Raw genomic sequence first — 22797 nt, 5'->3', positions numbered from 1 at the left:
ATTGTTAGTGGTTGAACTCACATTTAAAATTCTTTATCTCACAGAAGAAATTACACCGAACGTCCTTAATTATTGGTTGTATATATTCCAATCTCAGTTTTCCCCAGCTACCCTTCTAGAGTTCCCAATAGGAAGTTATTATGTAAGTTATCCTTGATGTCTTAATACTTGTAGTATCATATTGTCTTTTCTTCAAGTTGGTAGTTTCACTTATTGCCATTCCTCGCCAATTCTGCGTAAAACTTCTCCATTTCTTTTCAGTCCTCTAAGGGTTTACCATCCTTCTGTAACATTACACCTCAAATACTTCGATACTTCCCTATTCCAGTTTTCCCATAGTCCATTATACACAAAATTCCAATAGCCTACTACATGTGTAAAATTCTATTTCATTACAGTTTCTTCACTGAGTTATTGGGATAGTATTGATGGTAACCGGTGATCAAAGAGTGAAGCTAAATTTTTCATTGTGTTACAAAAATCTGGGGAAGTGTAGTACAGTTACAAAGAAAGCAAAAAACATGGGTCTAGTGTAAACTACAGACTGTTAGGATGAAATCATCATATCAGTCGAAAGGAAGAAGTCGAGAGAATTCAGAAACAGACTAAAAAAGAAATAATTCACCAGATTAGTCCTCTCGTCTACAGGAAGTCCCAGAAATGTTGGGACAAACTTTGAGTGGTTTTTGTAGTGCTTCGTGAGGAATAAATCAAGGATAGGAACCGGTGTCCAGAAACATCGAAGTTATAGGAGCCGGCGCCTGCTAGTAGCCCACCCCTTCAGCAGCGAATGTGACTGTATGTTGACGGACTGTAGACGAAAGTCTCGCAGTGATTATTGTTGTTCAATGAGCATGACTGATTTTCATGATCGCCAGAGGAGAAGATAGAACTAGCTACTTCGTAGGCAGGCCTTGTCTCCTATGACTCAATTGTTGCCTCTATAGATGACTGATTCGGATGCAGTTTTGTATCCGCAGTTTTTCTCCCGGAACCCTCTAAAATCTCCAGTGTTTTTGGTGTACAGGAGAAAAATAAACTGCAGATGGAAACCTGTGTCTGAAACCGTCATCCACCGAGGCAACAGAGCACCGCATTCAAGGCCTGTCTACGCGGCAGTGAGTCCAATCTTCTCCAGTGGCGACCGTGGCAGTCAGTCGCGATCACTGAATAACAAACAACACTGCGAGACGTTCCGTCCATGGTCTGTCAGCGCACAGAGTCACGTTTGCTGCCGAAGGCTGTAACTTCGACGCTCTGCAGCGTCGTTGGATGACGTTTCTGGACACAGGTTCCTATCCTCGAATTGCTGCTCAAGATACCGTCTAAAATCCCTTGAAGTTTTGTCACAGCATTTCTGGAACACCCTGTATGTTACAGAGATGTTGGAGTGTAATAATACAGATAAAGTTCGGAAGACGCCCACTTATATTTAATAATAGTTATTGTTATACTCTTCCTTTATTGGTGTTCTCTACCTCCCACTACAATAGAAACATTGTGCTGCATATGATAAGCGCTGGTTACTCACCCACATCGGAAGGCTAATCGCCTTATCAGTCAGCAGCAAGAGGAGGGAGGTAGTGAAGAAACCACGGCTGCACTGCTCAGTCAAGAGACGTATGTGATGAAATCGCGCTTTCTAGAGAGCTAATTGGCTCATGTGGGGTTCCTTAATGATGTGTGGATGTAGCTGTCTGATGTAGTCCTCTTGCAGTCAGGAGACATCTTACGAATTAATGGCGACACGAGAGCGACAGGTGTTCCGCAGTGTTACGTTTCACCCAAACTAGCGACGCTCAGAACGTCGCAGGAGGCCGGACGCCAACATAAACCCCTTGCTGGGGGGATGGAAAAGATTTGTTTCTTTAGCCGCAGCAGGACCCCGAGCCGCGGCTGTGACGTTCCGGAGAAGTGAGTTATTAATGAGGGGGTGAAGACGGAGGGTTGGGGGCGCAGCACGGACAGGGGCGGCGTTGTTCGGGGTGGCCGCATGTGCGAGCAATTAAAACCAGCCAGCGCGCTGGGCCCCGGCGACAGATAGCAGTGGGATGGTCGCACCAAGACCTGCTGCTTCCAGAAAGCGTCACAGCCCGTGCGTTGCAGTAGCCCTTGAAGCTCATATCTGGTTACACCCACACAGCGTTTCATCGAGTCTCCTAACGTAGCGGAATAGCAAGCACGCCGCGCAAAAGAATAAGTCGTTCCTAAGAGAAATCACACTAATACCGCTATAGCATCGCCTCTAGTCTTGATAGTGATGATTGTATACGGTAGATCAACCAGACTGCGGGTATGTTGAGTGCTACGTTACACCTGCTGTTCCACATAGTCTCAGACATTTGCATGGACTACGGAAATGCGTGGCTTACGAGGAGACGCTCTACCGCTTTACCCCGTTCTTTTTAACTCCGTACGCACAGTCAGGGTTGATCTGTGTTCAGTTTTTGCAGTTTGGAAACCACGAGTGATTCCTTCCGCTGATTTCTTGCGATATTTTGTAACTACCCTCCGTAATGCTCGACGGTCGTTGCCTGTGAGTACCTGAAGCCTGTCTGGGCTTGGTTTAGCTGAAGTTGTTCCTTGGCGTTTCCACTTCGCAACATCGCCAACTATCGACTTCGGCACCTTTGCAAGCCGGCCGCAGTGGCCGAGCGGCTCTAGGCGCTTCAGTCTGGAACCGCGCGACCGCTACGGTCGCAGGTTCGAATCCTGCCTCGGGCATGGATGTGTGTGATGTCCTTAGGGTAGTCAGGTTTAAGTAGTTCTAAGTGCTAGGGCACTGATCACCTCAGATGTTAAGTCCCATAGTGCTCAGAGCCATTTTAACCATTTGAGCACCTTTGCAAGGGTTGATATATTCCTGATGGATTTCTTAGTCAGATGACGTCCTGTGACTCGTCAGTAGGGTGGAGTTTGCCAATTGAGCCGCTCTTCAGAATCATAATTTTTCTGACCTACTTTCACTCCACTCTGAAACCGAGGGCATATGACGTCACAGGCTATTTAACTACATCATCTAAGCTCTGGAGCTCGAAGGTCACCAATTCGACCCAGACACGGGCAAATACTTTAATTATCAAGTAATTAATTGAAATTTCGCAACAACTTTTAATGCAGGCAACTAAGCAAAGTTTCTACCCTCAAGGGTCTTAGTTTTAAATCGCTCTCCCCTATACGCCCAACCGTCTACCCTCCAGGCCTTAGGTTCGATCCACGCATACGGAAATACCATAACAAAAAATCATAATTGTCTCAGTTTACTTTGTGTGAATAACTTAATTTGTATGTAATTCCATAAAAACGTCTATCAGCATAGGTGCATATAGTAGGCGTGTGCAAATAGTTTTACACTACTGTGCTAACAAGGGAAACTCCCCTTCGCACCCCGCTCCCCTCAGATTTAGTGGTTAGATGGCCCATAGGATAGTCCGCCAAAAACTGAACACAGATCAAGCATGAAAACAGGAGGAAGGTGTACTGAACGGTGAAAAAAGAAGCAAAATAGAAACAGTGGATTGTCAGAGCTCAAGATGTGCAGAACGGTGCATGTTTGCATAGCCACGGCGTCGTGGTTATGTGGTTAAGGTGTTGGACTGCAAAGGGGGAGCCGCGTTCAAATCTCACTCATGCCCCAATGGTTTTTTTTTTCACAAAATATGTACTGTCCGTCCGGTTACTGGCCAAAGGCCTCGCCGAAGTGGTAACACCGGTTCCCGTCAGTCACCGAAGTTAAGCGCTGTCGGGCTGGGCTAGCACTTGGATGGGTGACCATCCGGTCTGCCGAGCGCTGTTGGCAAGCGGGGTGCGCTCAGTCCTTGTGAGAAAAACTGAGGAGCTACTTGGTTGAGAAGTAGCGGCTCCGGTCTCGGAAACTGACATACGGCGGGGAGAGCGGTGTCCTGACCTCATGCTCCTCCATGTCTGCATCCAGTGACACGTGTGGTCTGAGGATGACACGGCGGCCGGTCGGTCCCGTTGGGCTTTCGTGGCCTGTTCGGGAGGAGTTTTAGTCCGGTTACTGACGTGTCTTTTCGCTGTATTCAGATTTGTGTTTTTGTTGTGGAGCAACGTCCGTCTGCAACAGCGAGGTGTAAGAAAGGGACCACTAGAAGTACGTATCTTCTGTTTGTCCTACAAAGGTGCAACATGTTATGACTCTTGCGTTCCGCAAGTCTTAGCTTTTGAATTCCGTTGTTGTAACATAGCTTACACCCGCGTATTTGTTGTTTTCATTTCTGTGGAAAGTCGATGCGGCATCTCGCCTGCTCTCACTATTCATCACATTTACTCGCGACGGTAACATATTCTTACCACATGACACATACTCTATAACCAATGTATAGTATAACAGTTGATAAGACAACAGAAGGAGAACAGGCCCGGCAGCGACCGGACGAAAAGTTCATAATTTTATGAAAAAATAATTGGGGCACGAGCGTGATTTGAACACAGATCTCCCGCTTTGCAATCCAACAGCGTGACCACATAACCACAACGCCGTAGCTACATGCTCTATGTTGCTCATCTCGAGCTTGGACCGTTCACTGTTTCTATTTTGCTTCTTTTTTCACAGTTCAGTACACCTTCTTGCTGTTTCCATGTTTGATGTGTGTTCAGTTTTTGACGGGCTATCTATTGGGCCATCTCACGACGATTGAGCTAAGGGGGGGGGGGGGTGATGGGGAGTTACCTTGTAAATACTTAAGTAGTCTGTGCTGATAGACATCGTTATGAAATTATATGCAAATTACGCTATTTACACAGAGTAAATTGAGACAATTATGTTGTTTTCTTGTGATATTTAATTATGCAGTAGTCAGACGTAGGTCCTGTAGAGTAGGAGTCCTGGGGTTAGGAGAGTTTGAACCTAAGACCTTAGGGATAGAGACCGGAGGATGTGAAGATTCGCGCAGTTGTCTGCATTAAACGTGGTTGCGAAATTCCGGTTAAATTACATGAAAATTAAAATAATTGCATATGCTGGGGATCGAACAAGGAACCTTGCTGCTCCAGAACTTGAGTTTTGTTGCGAAATAGCTTGCGACGTCATATGCCCTTGGGGACCTGAGCTATTGCGTTGCATAACACTTCTATAGTGCGTGTAAGACAATTGCTTAAAACCGAAAGTAAATCAGGTAATGCGACCTCGAGGAGCGGCTGAGTCGGCAAATCCACCGTAATCTATTTTACGTTCGAAGACAATGAGTTCTTCTAGCCAGTCCATTCTGCTGTTACTGTTTCTCTACTGGTATTTCCCCGCCTCCTTCTATACTGTTGGGTCTGCCTCTCTTGGCACTGTAAATTCCGTATTACATAGGTGTGGTTGTGATGTTTGGTTTGTGGGGCGCTCAACTGCGCGGTCTTCGGCGACCGTACAAAGTCACAATCTTCTCACAATCCAATCTAGCCACTTTCACAACACATACACCTTGTCCGCGGGCAGAGAGAATCTCCAACCCGGCCGGGAATCGAACCCGGGACCCCGTGATACCTAGGTGTTCGGGATATTTTTGGTCAGATAGTGTAGTTTTATACATTCCTTACATTGTATCAGCATGGGGGCTAGCTGCAGCATCGTGGACTCCGGAGAAACTTTCAAACGTCAAAGATCGCTAGTAAAGCATTTATTAGATTTATATAACCGGTTTCGGAAAGACCATGTCGACATCTTCAGATCTGCCGTAGGATAGAACCGACATTGACAGGATAAACAGTTAAATAGCATGATGTAAGAGTTTGGAACAACAATATATCTTACGCTTCATAGCATTACGCCATTTTTTCATCACTACTGTAAGTGGTATTACCCCACGTATATATATATGTCAGTGTCGTGAAATTCATTACAAGTCGGCATCTGAAACATAAATGCAGCAGTATGTACAAAAATGATACTAATGCGCCGACTATGAATGCTCGCACACATCAATAGCTGACAACTGACCGAGAGTCAGTGTAACATTCTATTACATACGTACACCAGGTGCCACTGTAGTGGTATGCCTCGACAATACCGTCTTCCATTGGACAAAAACATGGATAAGAAACTTCCTGGCAGATTAAAACTGTATACCGGACCGAGACTCGAACTCGGAACCTTTGCCTTTCGCTGTAAAGTGCTCTACCATCTGAGCTACCCAAGCACGTCTCACGACCCGTCCTCACAGCTTCAGTTCTGCCAGTACCTCGTCTCTTACCTTCCAAACTTCACAGAAGCTCTTCTGCGAACCTTGCAGAACTGGCGCTCCTCTCATTCTGAAAAGCATGGATATATTATTCAATGTAATTGTTTTTGACTTATATATGTTGTACACAATTAGATTTTATTTAACATAAAAAATTGTATGGAATAATATACCAATGCTTTTGACCATAGGAAAATCGTACTATCAAGTCACAGCACCACTTGGCTTCTGCTGGGTATATCGTCCCTCTCTTCCTTGTGTCGGTAATTTTCCGTAAGGGTTTTCGCACGATCATATGAATGACTGTTTGTGTGTTCCGGTAGCAATGAAATACGCTACGTGGGGAAAAACAGATTAAATTAGTTCTCTGCGGAAGGTTCTCTTCCCAATAAAAATTTGCTCCCAGCATATATCGTACACGTAGCTTATTAAATAATGGTATCAATGTTGCACGGTACAAAACAGTGCTACAGAGATAGGCGATACAATCATCTACGTAGCTATATGTTGGGAACGATAATAATCATAATATCCTGTTCTCTCCTGATGTTAACTCTGAAATGCTTTTAAGTATTTCAGTAGAAACTCATTTGATTTTTTTCATGGGAGCTGTTATCTCACTTTATCGAGGAAAGATGTTATTACTGATACAGGCTAGAGCGTTGAAATTTATCCTCACTTAAATTCAGATTGTAATCAGTCTGACTTTAATGTAACGCCCTCCAAATATTAAGCAAAACTGATTGAAACGGTTTCCTACGCATGTCTTGTCGGGTGAAGCCTGTAAATAGTTAATGTTTCCAAGTTTAACGTAATGGCTGCCTGTGTGCCATTCTGACAAACGAAAAGCAGAGGTCTGAAATGATCTCCCTTGCAGATTCTTGTAGTACTATCTCATTAGTTATTTCTCATGGAGGGAGATGAAATTAAGGAACACGCATATTATGAAAAGGGATTCACATACCTTGACCTCTACAACAAAATACGTCCGTAGCTTTTCGCTTCCAGAACAAAAGTAAAAGCGTCCTTCTTCAACAGCAGAGAGGTAGTTTTTTGTCAATAACTCTCTAGAACGTGGATTCTTGGACTATTATTATAGACAGGTAACACACAATTATATTTATTTTTCCATACACAAAAATGGTTCAAATGGCCCTGAGCACTATGGGACTTAACATCTGAGGTCATCAGTCCTCTAGAACTTAGAACTACTTAAACCTCACTAACCTAAGGACATCACACACATCCAAGCCCGAGGCAAGATTCGAACCTGCGACCGTAGCGGTCACGCGGTTCCAGACTGAAGCGCCTAGAACCGCTCGGCCACCGCGACCGGCTTTCCATACACAACATTAAATAAATTTCAGCGGTCCTTTCTCTTTCTGCAGTTTCACACTTTCTTACAGCTTCGGGTAGTCTGTAATTTTAGATTAACACGCAGTTTCAGTTTTTCTTTCTCTGTCGTTCTTACACTTCGCTCATGGAACACACTTTTGAAAGAATTTTTCCAAGCGACAGAATTTTTACGCTGATTCTCAATCAGTTGTCAGCTGCTGTTGTGTGTGAGCATTCGTAGCCGACGCGTTAGTATCATGTTTGTACACAGTATTGATTTTATATGTGACATGCCGACTTCTAATGAATTCACGACACTGACATATACAGGGTGCGGCAGCGTTCATAGTAGGATATTAAAAACACACCATCAGACAGTACCTGTAATTTATTTATTACCTCTTATATCAATTAATAGTTAAAGGTATGTCATTTACTAATGTGTAAGTCATTGTCCATTGCATGGATTACTTTTTGAATATGACTCCTGTCAAATGATGCCCCTCTGCACAACACATTCATCTAGGCGGCGTTGGAAGCTTTCCACAACTCGGCGTAACGTATTCCCTGGGACATTGCCGACGGCAGTTCCCGTGTCACAGTTTGATGTGGACTTGCTTCCTTTGGGATTATTGACCCTTACTTCTTTGAGGATGACAACGATGTGGCTGTAACTGTCACCAGTGAACACCACCTAAGATGCTGCAAGAATTCGTTCTTCCCCAGTTAGGTATGGTGGATGTGGAACAATTATCGTTTCAACAAGACGGAACGTACTTTCGTACAGCCAGAATTTGCATGGATTTCTTGCGACAGACATTTCGCGGTAGAGTAATTCCCTGGCCGCCTCGCTCACCTGACCTTTCATGTGCAGACTTTTACCTTTGGGACTACCTGAAGCAAGAAGTGTTGCGAACACGTTGTGCCACCATTCCTGAGTTGAAGGATCACATCAGAACTGCCGTCGGCAACGTCCCAGGGAATACGTTACGCCGAGTTATGGAAAACTTCCAACGCCGCCTAGATGAATGTGTTGTGCAGAGGGGGCATCACTTGACAGGAGTCATATTCAAAAAGTAATCCACGCAATGGACAATGACTTACACATCGGTAAATGGCATAACTTTAACTAATAATTGACATAAGAGGTAATAAATAAATTACAGGTACTGCCTGATGGTGTGTTTTTAATATCCTACTAAGAACGCTGCCGCACCCTGTACATACGTGGTGTAACACCGACTTGCAGTAATGGTGAAAGAGATGATTTAATGTTATGAAGCGTAAGGTATGTTGTTGTTGTCCCCTATATTGTGGAAAATGAAATATTTGTGTACAGTGTTATAACGTGCTAGTTAACTGCTTATCCTGTCGGTGTCGGTTCTGTCCTATTGCAGATGCGAAGATGCTGAAACCCGTTTCTTACGCTAATAAATGCTTTGCTATCGACCTTTGCGTCTGAAAGTGTCTTCAGAGTCCAGTGTAACTCCAGGAGACCGTGTAAAGTTTTTCGATCCTCTCTTGGCACTGTGGAGTTCAAAGTTCCAGCAGTTGCTGTCAGCCCTGTAATCCTGTCGCAGCTCGCAGCCCCCTAGGCAGACAAACTCGAGTTTCCCCGCGATGTGTCCCCACCCTTGCACCCAAAGAGCCATCCTACTTGTACGCCGAGCACTGAGAGGGGACTTGTGGTGCTGTGTCGCAGGGCGTCCAGAGCCAGGAGCGCCACCTCTTCCTGTTCAACGACCTGCTGCTGGTGGCCAAGGCGCGCTCGGGCGGCAACTTCAAGCTGAAGGACAAGGTGCGCGTGTCCGAGATGTGGCTCACCAAACACAGCATCGAGGACGTCATCGAGGTGCACAAGTCGCCCGAGACCTCCTTCGTCCTGGGCTGGCCCACCACCAACGTCGTCGCCACCTTCAAGTGAGTACTTCCAACTTCTCACTCTCTCCTGGCTGCTGCTGCTGCTGCTGCCGCCACCGGTTTGGAGTGGAGGTACGAGGGGCTTCAAAAAAATTGTTTTTTTTTTGGCAAAAAAAGAGGGGCCCAGAAATGGTCTTTTTCAAATATCTGTAATTTCGCCAAATGGCAGCCAAGCAACTTTTAGTAAATTCTGTCTACATTTCAGTCACATACACAGGAAACTATATTGCGATGCAATCAAGTCTCCGTAAACAATGGTCTTAACGTTCTACCAGTAGTTCAGTTCCTCGACAGTAGAAATCCGCTCCTTGGCCTCGCAGCCATTCGAGAACCGCTTGTGAACGTCTTCATCGTTGGAAAATCTGCCCCTCCCCCCCATGTTGTGCCTCAATTGTCTAGACATTGTTGTTCTCTGTAGTGGACGTCGATGACTGTCCTTCCTTATCAGCATCGCCCACGACTGTGCGGCATTGATCAAATTGTTGGCACGATTTCACTGCGACTCGACGCGACACTGTAGTTGGTCCATATGCCGCCAGAATTTCAAGATGAATCTGTGGCAAATTAAAATGTTTTGCCCACAAGAATGATACTGTCCCGCGTGCTTGACCTTTGGCGTACGCAGCCGGTTGCCGCGTCATTTCTCTCCGACATTGTGATGAACCTGTTATCCCTACCGCAGCAGAACTGTCTGTACGAAACCCTTTCTGAAGTCCCTAAGTACTAGAGCGTGATCGCCATTCACTGCGTGAATACGCGACATAGCTAGCGACATAGCTAGCGACATAGCTAGCGGAAGACTGAAATAAAGGTTTCCGAAATCGAGTCTGCTAGCTCGATCAAATATTTTTGCGAGTGTCTCCTATAAATAAGTTGTTCCTATTTCTTTTTCAGCTGAGTAGCGTGAGATTATCAGTACTTTCATAATAGTACTAAGAAAGAGTAAAATTTCCTTACGGATGTGAGGGACCCCTCAGGGCTCTCAAAATTACATCTACCTAAACGCTGAAGCTGTGAAACTGTTTTATTATACCACTCGCGATCGCACGTATTACAGAAAACCGTATGTCGTGATCGCTGGTATAACTTTATTGTACCTCAATTTTTAGGAGATTTGCAATGTTTAAAACACCACCGATGCCGTACAGAAGCTTTCGCCACTGAGAGCAATGAACATATCAGCCAGCCATGTATTATATAGGGTTACTGCTAGGCATCTTCATTTTGCAGATTCAGTACGTATATTTCAACATGCATGTATCGTTTCCATCTCTTAAAGATAAAGTATCCTCGTGAACTAACAAAGAAAATTAATAGCTTCCTGGTCAGACATTTGCTAATTCTTTTCTATTACTCGAAACAAAATCACTTCGTTCAAAGTAAACAACCCTTTTTTAGAAGGGAGTAGCAACCTGATACCCTAATAAGGACTCAGAAGCAGTAGAGTGTTTATACCTATTGTTAAAACTGAAATAAAGCACCCAAAACGTTCGGTTTCCTTTGTAAAAGTTCTCCTTACGGATTCCGCAAGCTCGTAGTACGCTACATTGTAAGTCATGTGACCAAGGAAAAACACCTATAAGGTTATTTTCGAGTATTTTGACCCTAGTAGCCATGCACGTAAAAGTTAGTTCACTGCACTCCTGTATGACGAAGACAAAAATTTATTATCTTTTAAAAAGCCCTACATTGCAACCTGTCACTGAAGGCTATAATCATTTTTCAGCCCTGTAAAAGTATTTAAAATAAATATGGACTTTCGAAGTAGCAGACGAAACGCACATCTAAAATTCTTCAAAATAACTGCCGCGCCTTGAGAATGACAGTTGGACATCAACAGACCAAAAAAAAAGCCCAGAAAACAAATTTCTTGCAGACGTGCCGAACTACGCCATGCTGGACAGAAAAAGAAGTGAAAGCGTCAGAAGCGAATTACAGATAGGTATTTTAACCTTAAAGAAGTAGTGATAGTAACATTTCGCTCTCCTTTGTTTTAATATAACGTCAAGTGAGAGTTGATCTGGTAAAGTCTCGAAGTGCTTTCCTTGTCAGCCCTTTATGATCTGGCAGGGTTCTCAGTTCTCAGGCCCACAGAAAAAAAGCCTAGCTTTTGAGGCATGACGGGATTGAGGCAATCTGTTTCTTTTTAGTGTGGTACGCTGTTAACACATGTGAGAACTTTTAAGGCTGCCAAACAAACGAAAAATAACACTACGTTATATATTAGTCATTAGCAGAATACTTCCACTTATTCTTCATAAGCTGAAGAAATTCAGCTTGAAGACAGCAGTGACAACAAGAAACATCTCCCAACTCTTTACAGAACAAAGGAACACTTTAGTTCCAAATTTGAACCCAAAATCTTGGAGGTCATAGCCAAATTTTGTTGCTAATCGTGGGAGATGTGACAACTGGGTTACTTATAACATAGAATCAAGATGTCATTCGAAGTGTTCCCAAAGTAGGTGTTTTTATATTTGCAACGAAAGAAAAAAATTGTTTTTATGAGCATCACTTCTCTTGAAGCAACGTTTGTCGATTGTGACGTGATGGGACTCTCAAGTCCCTTTCCGGAAGATATTAAGTAAAGGTCTAAAAATATAAATTTTCATTTTTTCTACTAAATCAGTTACATCTTACTGACAGCCACAAAAAAACTGAGGATTTTTCAAAGTCAAAGAACGGAAATTCAGCCCATAAAGGAAGGACGTCCTCGTCGCTGCTAGTAACAATAGCGAGACAGACGTCATCGTATGAGACAGACGCGATAAGCCGAGCTTGAGGTCTCGGCAGCGTCAGCCTTTGGCGACAATGGACAGATCTGAACAAGTTGGCGAAAGTGGAGCTAGGTGCGTCCACGGGCAGCTGAGAGCACAGCAAGAGTGGAAGAAGCCGCTTCCTGCTGCTGGCGCAGGAGTGCCGGGCAGGACGCCTGAGTCAGCCGCTGATGAAGATGAAGGCACAAAAGGCCCACGCGCCATATCCGGTAGGGCAGTCCCTCCTGGTCCGGCGCTAAACTGCCGCGGGCGGGGGTCAGCGGGCGCACTTTTTAGGAGGCCAATTGTGCTCGCTCCGCCCCGGAGTAGCTCTCGACTCAGCCGCCTACTTCAGATTCACCACATATTAGCATTTGAATGAAATCTTTCAGACACTGTTATATCCACGACTGCGTCACATTTACAGAAACAGACATTTATAAAAACTACGGTGTTTCTGTCTCTGATTCCGATGCTATGTCACCTTACTGTATTGAGAAAACTGGAGTTTGTCTGCTTAATTAATGGGTTTCATTGTAGAAATTGGAAGGTTTATTGAAACCCATTTACCACGATTTCAAAGTTCATAGAAAGTCTTCTTCAGGAGGAAATACAGACATCTGGATTACATGTTTTAGCAGAGGTGCGTTAAAAAATAGCCGAAAGGCATCAGTGAAAAATAAAAGTTCACTTCCACAGAAATTAAAACATGCACAACATGGTTGTTGTCATATATTTCCTCGCCAATGTTCAGCTAGTGTTCTTGTTTTGCTTTAGTTGATGCTCATCTTATAATCTCTTTCCTGTCCACTATTCATTCCGTTCAACTACTCCAAGTACTTTGCTGTTTCTGACGGACTTACAATAACACTGGAAACACTACGTTTTTATTTGTTCTCCATGAAGTTTAATTCCCTTCACAAATTTATCGTTGGTTTCCTGTACTCCTTGTTCACTGCACAGTCTGAACAAGTTGGAAGGTAGACTACAACCCAGTCTCACGCCCTTTGTAACTACAGCTTCCCAAATCTTCTTCGACTCTTACTACTGCAATCTTATAAAGAATCAAATTCGTTCCTGTCAAATCTTTTCCACTCCATTGAAATGATCCTACGGCATTGTTGGCCGGGAGACCCCATGCGGGATGTTCGGCCGTCGAAAGTGCAAGTCCTTGCGAGTCACCCAGTCCTCTCGAGGCACATAAAATCGCTGACCCCGCCGGGAATCGAACCCGGAACCCCGTGCGCGGGAAGCGAGAACGCTTCAAACAGTCTTGATTGCGAGATAATGATTACATACACAACGCGTTGCACCCTTTTGGCGAATGATCAGATGATTAACAAAGAAAGGAAGAAAAGGTAAATAATAATAAAAATAGGGGACACGGTCCTATTATGCATCCCACAACTAATCAACAAGTGGTTTAAAAATGATCGTAAGCGAAAAATTACTTAGTATAATGCAAACAAACCATATTTACTTGTTGGAGAAGTGCCTGATAGGACCATGCGCCCTTTCTTTGTGGATGATTGGACAATGCCCCAAAATGGTGAAACGCGTTTGTTCGGATATTTCCTTTACAAACTTCTAGGACATGTAGAGGGGAGTGAGTACATTATATTTTGAATAGGAACCCATGTCCAGAAACTCACCGTATCCGTTCCACGGGTGGAACTGGTGACGGCATGTGCGTCACATGACAGGAATCTGTTGTCGACCCACCTAACTTGTAGACTTGGTGAATGGGTAAAAAGATTCTTCTACCTTGCCCGATTTAGGTTTTCTTGTGGATGTGATAATCACTCCAAAGAAAGAGATGAAAACGTAAGAGTTAGTCACATAAACTGCAACAAATGAATGCAACAGTTTCACAGTCGCACAGTTTTCCCTGTGCTATGTCTAAACATATGTTTTTAACGTTTTCAAATTTTTCCCTGTGTAGACCGTCAAATCCTGCATATGTCCAAGCAAATCTGAACATGTCCTGTAATTTTGGAGAGCAAAGTTGATTATGTGTGAGTGCCTGAACTTTGAACACACGATCACGTAAACAATACTGCTCTGTGTACCTGTGCAGCTTCGCAAAATCATAGAATCTTTTCACAAAGTATTTCACTTGCCGAAAACCAAACACATCTAACGGTTTCACAAGAGGTGTACAACCTGGAGGAATGGTAATCACGTCTACTCCCACACTAAAATTGTACAATGCCTGATCCTTCTGTCCTGTATAGGCTGTATAAAAAATTAAACTTTTCACTCGAGGGAAGCCTTGAACCAAGGACCTCTCCTTCCACAGCTGCACTCGCTAACCACGAGACCACGACGCTCCTGAGCTCACACTGTCCTTGATGTTGCATATCTTGCACATGGACTACTCAGTTTGTATATTTTGCTTATTTTTTTGATAGTTCCACACAACTTCTTCCTGTTTTCTCGATTGATCTGTGTTCAGTTTTTCAAGGCCTATCCACTGTGCCAACTTATAACTAAATCTGAGGGGGTTGCGATGGGGAGGTTCCCTTGTAAGTACTGTGGTCACTCCGCGAAGTGTTCGCTGTGAGCGAGGGGCGCCGAGACAGGAAGTGGCAGCGGCAAACGTCAACCGCCTCCGTGTTGGCGTGGTAAGTGGGCAGTGCTGGTAGTTAACGGCTGTAGCTGACATACGTACAAGCTGCTGCTGACGTGAGAGGACAGTAGCCGGCACGACCCGTCACCCCCAGGTGCGCGGTGCGGCCAGGAGCCGGCGGCCTCCCTTCACACGGCGCCGGCCGTGGCTGGCCTCGTTAATCACGATTGATGGCGTTGAACGGCGCTGCGCAACAGCCTGCCCGCGGCTCAGCTCCGGCCGGTGACTTATGTCCGCTCACCGCGGCAAAAAAACGCGCTCGCAGCCGGAATCGGTCCCGCTCTTAATGACTCCAGTTACAGCTGCTTCTTCTCAAGATAGCGGCCAGCCGCCGCGCACCCAGCCGCCTGGGCACTGTAATCGCTTGTGCACGTGACGAAGCGGCCGTCCGCTCCCCCCGCTTTGTTGTCCTTTATCACGATCGGAAGGTCGAAGCATCAACGACTGTTGTTTACATCTATCCCAAACGATTGCAATGATGATTAGAATTACACTGAAGTGACGGAACTCAAGGGATAACGATATCCACACATCTACATCTACATTTGTACTCCCCGAGCCACTCAACGGTGTGTGGCGGAGGGCACTTTGCGTGCTACTGTCATTGCCTCCCGTTCCTGTTCCAGTCACGTATAGTTCGCGAGAAGAACAACTGCCGGAAAGCCTCCGTGCGCCCTCGAATCTCTCTAATTTTACATTCGTGATCTCCTCGGGAGGTATAAGTAGGGTGAAGCAATATATTCGATACCTCATCCAGAAACGCACCCTCTCGAAACCAGGACAGAAAGCTACACCGCGATGCAGAGCGCCTCTCTTGCAGAGTCTGCCACTTGAGTTTGCTAAACATCTCCGTGACGCTATCACACTTACCAAATAACCCTGTGATGAAACGCGCCGCTCTTCTTCGGATCTTCTCTACCTCCTCCGTCAACCCGACCTGGCATGGATCCCACACTGATGAGCAATACTCAATGATAGGTCGAACGAGTGTTTTGTAAGCCACCTCTTTTGCTGATGGACTACATTTTCTAAGGACTCTCCCAATGAATCTTAACCTGGCACCCGCCTTACCAACAATACCACTTCAAATCGTTCCGTACGCATACTCCCAGATATTTTACAGAACTAACTGTTACCAGTGTTTGTTCCGCTATCATATAATCATACAATAAAGGATCCTTCTTTCTATGTATTCGCAATACATTACATTTGTCTATGTTAAGGGTCAGTTGCCACTCCCTGCACCAAGTGCCTATCCGCTGCAGATCTTCCTGCATTTCGCTGCAATTTTCTAATGCTGCAACTTCTCTGTATACTACAGCATCATCCGCGAAAAGCCGCATGGAACTTCCGACACTATCTACTAAGTCATTTGTATATATTGTGAAAAGCAATGGTCCCATAACACTCCCCTGTGGTACGCCAGAGGCTACTTTAACGTCTGTAGAAGTCTCTTCATTGAGAACAACATGCTGTGTTCTGTTTGCTAAAAACACACAAGCTATAGAACGGCAGTGCATTGGCGGTGCTTCTCTTGTACTCAGGTGATTAATGTGAAAAGGCTTCCGACGCGATTATGGCCGTGTGACGGGAATTAACAGACTTTGAACGCGATATGGTGGGTGGAGCAAGACATATGGGAAACTTCATTTCGGAAATCTTTAGGGAATTCATTATTCCAAAATCCATACTGTCAGTAACGTGCTGAGAATACCACATTTCAGGCATTACCTCGCACCACGGCCAATGCTATCAGCCCGCATCTCGTGGTCGTGCGGTAGCGTTCTCGCTTCCCACGCCCGGGTTCCCGGGTTCGATTCCCGGAGGGGTCAGGGATTTTCTCTGCCTCGTGATGGCTGGGTGTTGTGTGCTGTCCTTAGGTTAGTTAGGTTTAAGTAGTTCTAATTTCTAGGGGACTGATGACCTCAGTTGTTAAGTCCCATAGTGCTCAGAGCCGTTTGAACCATTGAAAACAATTAAGGAAGTGAAAGAACGGAGAAATGATAGAACTATATTTCATCTCACGACGTCCAACTGATTTGGAATACATATTTGGTGACTGGAACAAAACATGAGCTTCAGTGATTTTATAATGAAAGATTGGGCGTATTTCAACATCCAGCATGGGTAATATGAAAACGTAGCTTCTCAGTTGTCTTGTACCCACAGACACGAGATGCATACTTCGGCCGTACAAGAGCTAGATGGGCTGCCCCCCTCTCACAGCCTTTTCAGCTGCCCCCCCCCTTTCCCTCCTCCTCCTCCTCCTCCCATCCGACGCCGAATGGCGGCAATCTAATCGCGCGTCAGGGGTGATGAAGTTCTGAGCTCGCTCCTCGCGGTCCACGGACTATATATAACTAGCGCTGTCTACTTATATGGCTCCATAATCCACGCAACGTCTTATCGAGCGGCGCGTCATAGCCTGCAGTTCAGCGCCGTAAATCAGTGCCTGCTTAGGAAGAGCGGTGCTGGCTTTTTGCTCCCGTTTCCGTAAAATGGACGGCGGGCTGTCTCGTGCGGACGTCTCGCATGTCTGCACCTCTAACTGGCGAATTATTACCTCTGTGCATGTAATTTGTAGCTGCCACGTTCGACAAATACGGTAATGAATGGTTCGCTTGTTGGCGGATGGGTGGACAAAGAAGGGCAGTATAGCTGTAACGGGCTAGTAACGTGTCGGAAAGGCTGCAATTGCAACCCTCATTGTGGTGTCAGGCAAAACATAGTTTTCCTCTAATACTTTGCGTAAATGCCAAAATCGTACCTCGTCGTCGTCTTCAGTCTGAAGACGCTTTGAAACGTCTCTTCACACTAGTCTAGCACTTCGTCTTGCATAAGCACTGCTTAGTGTATTCTAGTCGTGGTGTCCTTGTATAATTTTTACCCTCTCCTCCACACTTCTGTCCATTACCAAATTAAATATTTCTTGATGTTGTAGAATTTGTCCTATATATGTATCCCTTCAGTAACGTTGTTCCATAAATTTTTCTTCGCAATTCGATTAAGTAATACCATCGTTAGTAATCCGATGTCCCACCTAATCATCATTCTTCTGCAGCATAAAATTTCAAAATCTTCCCTTCTCTTTTTGTCTGAATTGTTTATCGTCCGCGTTTCCTCTACGTATAACACTAAACTCTACACAGATCCGTTCAGATGGGACTCCCACTCGTGAAGATACGAACGCTCCTCCTGTATGATTTGTTTGTCGACAGAGACTAAAACGTCATTTGAGGTAACAATGGAGAGAGCAACTGCCTGTTACAGTTTTTTTCTTTTTAACACCACTTCATTATTTTGGTAAATGGAGCCTGAGAATTACTTCTGTCTGGCAAGCAGAGAAGGCTTTGTTGGAAGTATATGGCGTATTGCTACTAGGAGTTTATCTACAATGCGCCGCCAGAATGAAATTTTCACTCTGCAACGGAATGTGCGCTGATACGAAACTTCCTGGCAGATTGAAACTGTGTGGAAGTAAATCTGTGAGGGCGGGTCGTGAGTCGTGCTTGGGTAGCTCAGTCATGGCCCACTTGCCCGTAGAAGGCAAATGTCCCGAGTTCGATTCTAGGCCCGGCGTACAGATTTAATCTGCAAGGAAGCTACAATGCGTTGGTTTGCAACAGGTTCCACTGAGTGTTTTGACGATAACTGAGTAGCTGCAGAACTACCACGCAATTTTCCTAGCTCATCAAATACAAGATTTGTCGTAGATAGTGAACGGACCTTTGACCCAGTGATTTCTGGAGCAACATCAAAAGTGTAAACCAGGCTGACTGAAGCAAGAATCGAAATCATGATTTAAAAAAAAAAAAAAAAAAACTAGCCTAGAGTCTTAACTGCTGCGCGATACGCACTGGTGCCTTTCTCCGCATATCGAAATGCATACGGTACAGTAATGCCAATAAGTTGTCCCCTGTAAACTGACGTCACTCGTAATAACCGTTTTCCACATACGAAACTATTTACGGCTCGAGTCACGGAATTTCACTAAAATTACGCTAGTTCTAAATAAAAACGAGCTGTCGTAGCTAGAGGAGATTGAACAAGACTCGTTATCCATAGATTATTTAGATCACATACGGAACAGAGTCTATACTGTGTAGGAGTTCATTGTTCATTTTAAAGAAAGAACGAAAAACTTCAAACAAATTTTAAATTTACCTCCTGGGAAGTCTGACCTCTCGGCACTGAGAAAATCTGTAAAGCCATAAGTGGTACGTTTTATTCTCCCCCGTGTTCCCCCACGTGATTGTGCATGTAGGTCTAGGACATGTTTTGTGGCTCTTTCCAATGGTCTTAGCCCTTATTGGTCTCAGTACGTTACCAATGTCAAAATACAACATAGACATAATAAAGATTTGCACCCGTGAACGTTAGATTAAGCTAAAGAAACTAATGACCCCCTTATTGCACAGACGAGGGACTTCAGCTGATGATATATATGGGAAAAAGTACCGCCACAGCTGTATCTTCAGGGTGTCTTTATTGTATCACACGACTAGTTTCGGAGGCACATTACCGCTATCCTCAGGCCCACTGCCAATTGGAGACAAATTGTATCGAGTATAGACTCCTGATGAAAGCTAGCCCACATGTGTTAGTAACAAGAATCCCACAGTAAATGCGCCAAGGAAATCAAATATTCTTTTGGCAGTGGGCCCGAGGATGACGGTAATGTGCCGCCGAAACTGTGATACAATAAAGACGTTCTCAAGATACAGCTGTGGTGGTTCGTTTTTTCACATATAATGACCAACTTTTCGGATTTCTTTCCAGCGCTGGAGCAACCAGCTGCGAGGCCAGCTACTTGTATTCGAAGTTCGAAGAGACTCGCTAGTGCAGTTAGATGTAACCCCATCGCTCGGTTAGTCTCTTCGTTTATCTTTGACGACGCGTCTCCTGTACTGCGATGGCGGTATGTCTATTGCCTGACCAATTGGATACATCGGCTCCGTGAGGAAACGACCACCAGTACACTTACTGTATCCCGACCTAGCAATTTCACGCACGGACCAGTCGTGTCTTTACGACGGCCCGTGCTTTGGGAACGCCGTAAGGGCAGGGTACCGTGTGAAAATTACGCGAGTAAAGTCTCTGTGCGTCGGCAACCATTCATACCCCCGTCCTCGAACCCGGCCGCGTACAATGGCGGCAGTGGCGAATGCAGGGCCGGCGCCCAGCGTGGGGCTTTTCTGTTACGCTGCCCCCTGGTGGCGAGCTGGGAAGTGCCTACGAGGACTCCCTGCGGCCGCCGGCGCTGGGAAGCTAGCTACTACACTCCACTCCACTCCACTACACTCCTCTCCTCTCTCCAGCCTATTAATAGCAGCCGCTGCGAGCGCCCGCGGCCCGTCTGTCAGCTCCGCTCAGCTCTGGAGGTCCACTGGCTGCCTCCAGCCTAAGCTACAGTACTGCCGAGCACCCTGGAAGCTATTCCCTAGTACACTACTGGCCATTAAAATTGCTACACGACGAAGATGACGTGCTACAGACGCGAAATTTAACCGACAGGGAGAATGCTGTGACATGCAAATGATTAGCTTTTCAGAACATTCACACAAGATTGGCGCTGGTGGCGACACCTACAACGTGCTGACATGAGGAAAGTTTCCAACCGATTTCTCCACTACAGACCGATGTTGCTGAACCATCTTAATGCTTTTAGAAGTTGGAGAAGACCGTCCTGTCGTGGGTATCTAGTGTCTGAGGTTTTATATACAGAAATAATTCCTCGAGAACGAACAATAGGGAATAGGACGTCTCTAAGGTTGTTACATTCACGGAGATCGCGAGAAGTGCCTTGACGCACACATGGCTCTGAAGGTGCATGTTACGCGATGGCACGAAATGCGCTCAACTGAAGACTTCAAATGGTTCAAATGGCTCTGAGCACTATGGGACTAAACATCTATGGTCATCAGTCCCTTAGAACTTAGAACTACTTAAACCTAACTAACCTAAGGACAGCACACAACACCCAGCCATCACGAGGCAGAGAAAATCCCTGACCCCGCCGGGAATCGAACCCGGGAACCCGGGCGTGGGAAGCGAGAACGCTACCGCACGACCACGAGATGCGGGCCAACTGAAGACTGGCAGAATACGTTGTTTTATGAAGATAAAATATCTGTTTCTATTCTAGAATACAGTGATTGAAACATTCAAGGTTCTTTTCCTTTCAAAGCCCTTTATCGAACAGACTTTGATGGAATTTTGTCTTCTGTCAGTAAAGTCTGTTTGTCATAGTTTTCTTCTGTGCGTTGAACTTTACCACAGAGAAGAATTGGTGTTAAGCCTGTATTGCTTTTAGCCTTTTTACTTTTTTCGTCGCGACGGAAACAGCAAAGGCCGGGCTGCCTCCTTTGAGATCCGACGATTGATTCTTTTCCCGACACTCGTCCAGCTGAGTTAGAGCTCTCTCTCCAATGACCTCTAAGGCGACAAGACGTTCAAGTTTCCCTTTGAGCGCACCTAGCTACGTGCTGCCTGGTCCCACACAGCAAAGGGCTTGCTGTTAGCATTCGTGACACGCCCCAAGGAGGGGGGAGCGCCGGAAAACGCGCCGATGACAATTTCACGGCGAGTGGTCGCCGTCCCATTGGTGAGCACAAGTCAGGCACACACAGCCAGCGCGACAGGAGAGGAGCTGAGGCCGATTTCAGGTATCTGCTGGGTCCCTCTGAACCTCTGTAGAGCAATGTAGATTCATGGACGTAATCAAATACATAGCACCGGTTTCTTAATAACAGTTTTCCCGCTTTGCACCGTATCCTTCAATTAATATCCTGGGAACTAAGAAAAGATGACTTGTCCAATTGTGTGACGAGTGCGATACTGCTAGTTATAACTAAATGAGTTACAAGATCATGCTTACTGGACATTTTTTACTTGTTTTGGTCCACACTACCTCCTCCTCAAAATATGGAAAGCAAAGAGCTTGCAGTAGAAGAGATCTCTTTCATAGTATCTAAGATGAACAAGTGGTCATAGCTCTTAAGATACGCATTTTAGAGCCCATGTTCACTAAACTTTCGTGTGTGTGTGTGTGTGTGTGTGTGTGTGTGTGTGTGTGTGTGTGTGTGTGTGTAAGGAAAAGTTCCGATTCTTATATGTCCAGAAACCCCAATGCCTTTTTCACAATAGATCGCATAGTAAATCATCACAGAACGCACATGTGGGCAAATGCAACGAAGCATCAGGATTGCCACATCAGTGTATGGGCAGCAGTTGCCGGTGACACCCAGACAGAGCCATACACTTAAGCAAACAAATTGACAAGAGTTGTGTGCCATCGATTTCAGCGCGATGAATTACCAACGCAACGTTGCCCTTGCAGGAAAACGACCACTGTGGTTTACACACAACTGGGCACTACCACATTTTCTACGGATCGTACGGCAGTACTTCACCGCAACGTTCCATAGGCGTCGGGTTGCTCAAGGAGGCCTACCGGTTCACCGGACTTCAATCCACTGGATTTCTGGCGCTGTAGACACCGCGAAGAACGGTTGAAGATGCGTCAGGATGCGCAGCAACTAACTGCAGCGCTGCCTGGAGTATCTACTTCCACGTAACGGACTGATGGGCAGATTTGCCCTTGTCTCAAGAGGTACTGGTTTCCGGACATAGGATTACCGGAACTTTAGTTTTCACCAATGTTACCTGCTCTACGACTAAGTGACTATATATAATCTCATGCATTTCATGTATTCGCAACTGCGACAACCATCAGCTGTAGAATGGAATGACGACCGTGAAAATTTATGCCGGACCGGACTCGAACCCGGATATCCCGCGAATCGCGAGCGGTCGTCTTACCATCTGGCTGTCCGGGCACGACTTAGGGGCAGGCCCAAACTTCCATACGTCATCAACCACACGTCTAATACTGTACTCGTACATCCGTTGCATGGATATCCAAAGGAACTTTCAAATGGCCCTAAGCACTATGGGACTTAACATCTGA

General features: G+C 45.4%; 1 protein-coding gene across 3 annotated transcripts in view; it reads left to right on the top strand.

Moving 5' to 3' along the window:
• Nucleotides 1-22797, top strand: part of LOC126162766 (uncharacterized) — a 384499-nt gene that overhangs the window by 331633 nt on the left and 30069 nt on the right. For all 3 annotated transcript variants that reach the window (XM_049919459.1, XM_049919458.1, XM_049919460.1), the window contains exon 5: nucleotides 9226-9443. In XM_049919459.1, coding sequence (XP_049775416.1) covers nucleotides 9226-9443 — 218 coding nt within the window. The remainder of the gene's footprint in view (nucleotides 1-9225; nucleotides 9444-22797) is intronic.

Source organism: Schistocerca cancellata, chromosome 2 (genome assembly GCF_023864275.1).
Source record: "Schistocerca cancellata isolate TAMUIC-IGC-003103 chromosome 2, iqSchCanc2.1, whole genome shotgun sequence".
In the NCBI taxonomy this organism is placed as follows: Eukaryota; Metazoa; Arthropoda; class Insecta; order Orthoptera; family Acrididae; genus Schistocerca; species Schistocerca cancellata.
The sequence above is the reverse complement of the archived record's forward strand: the minus strand, read 5'-3'. Positions and strand labels throughout refer to the sequence as shown.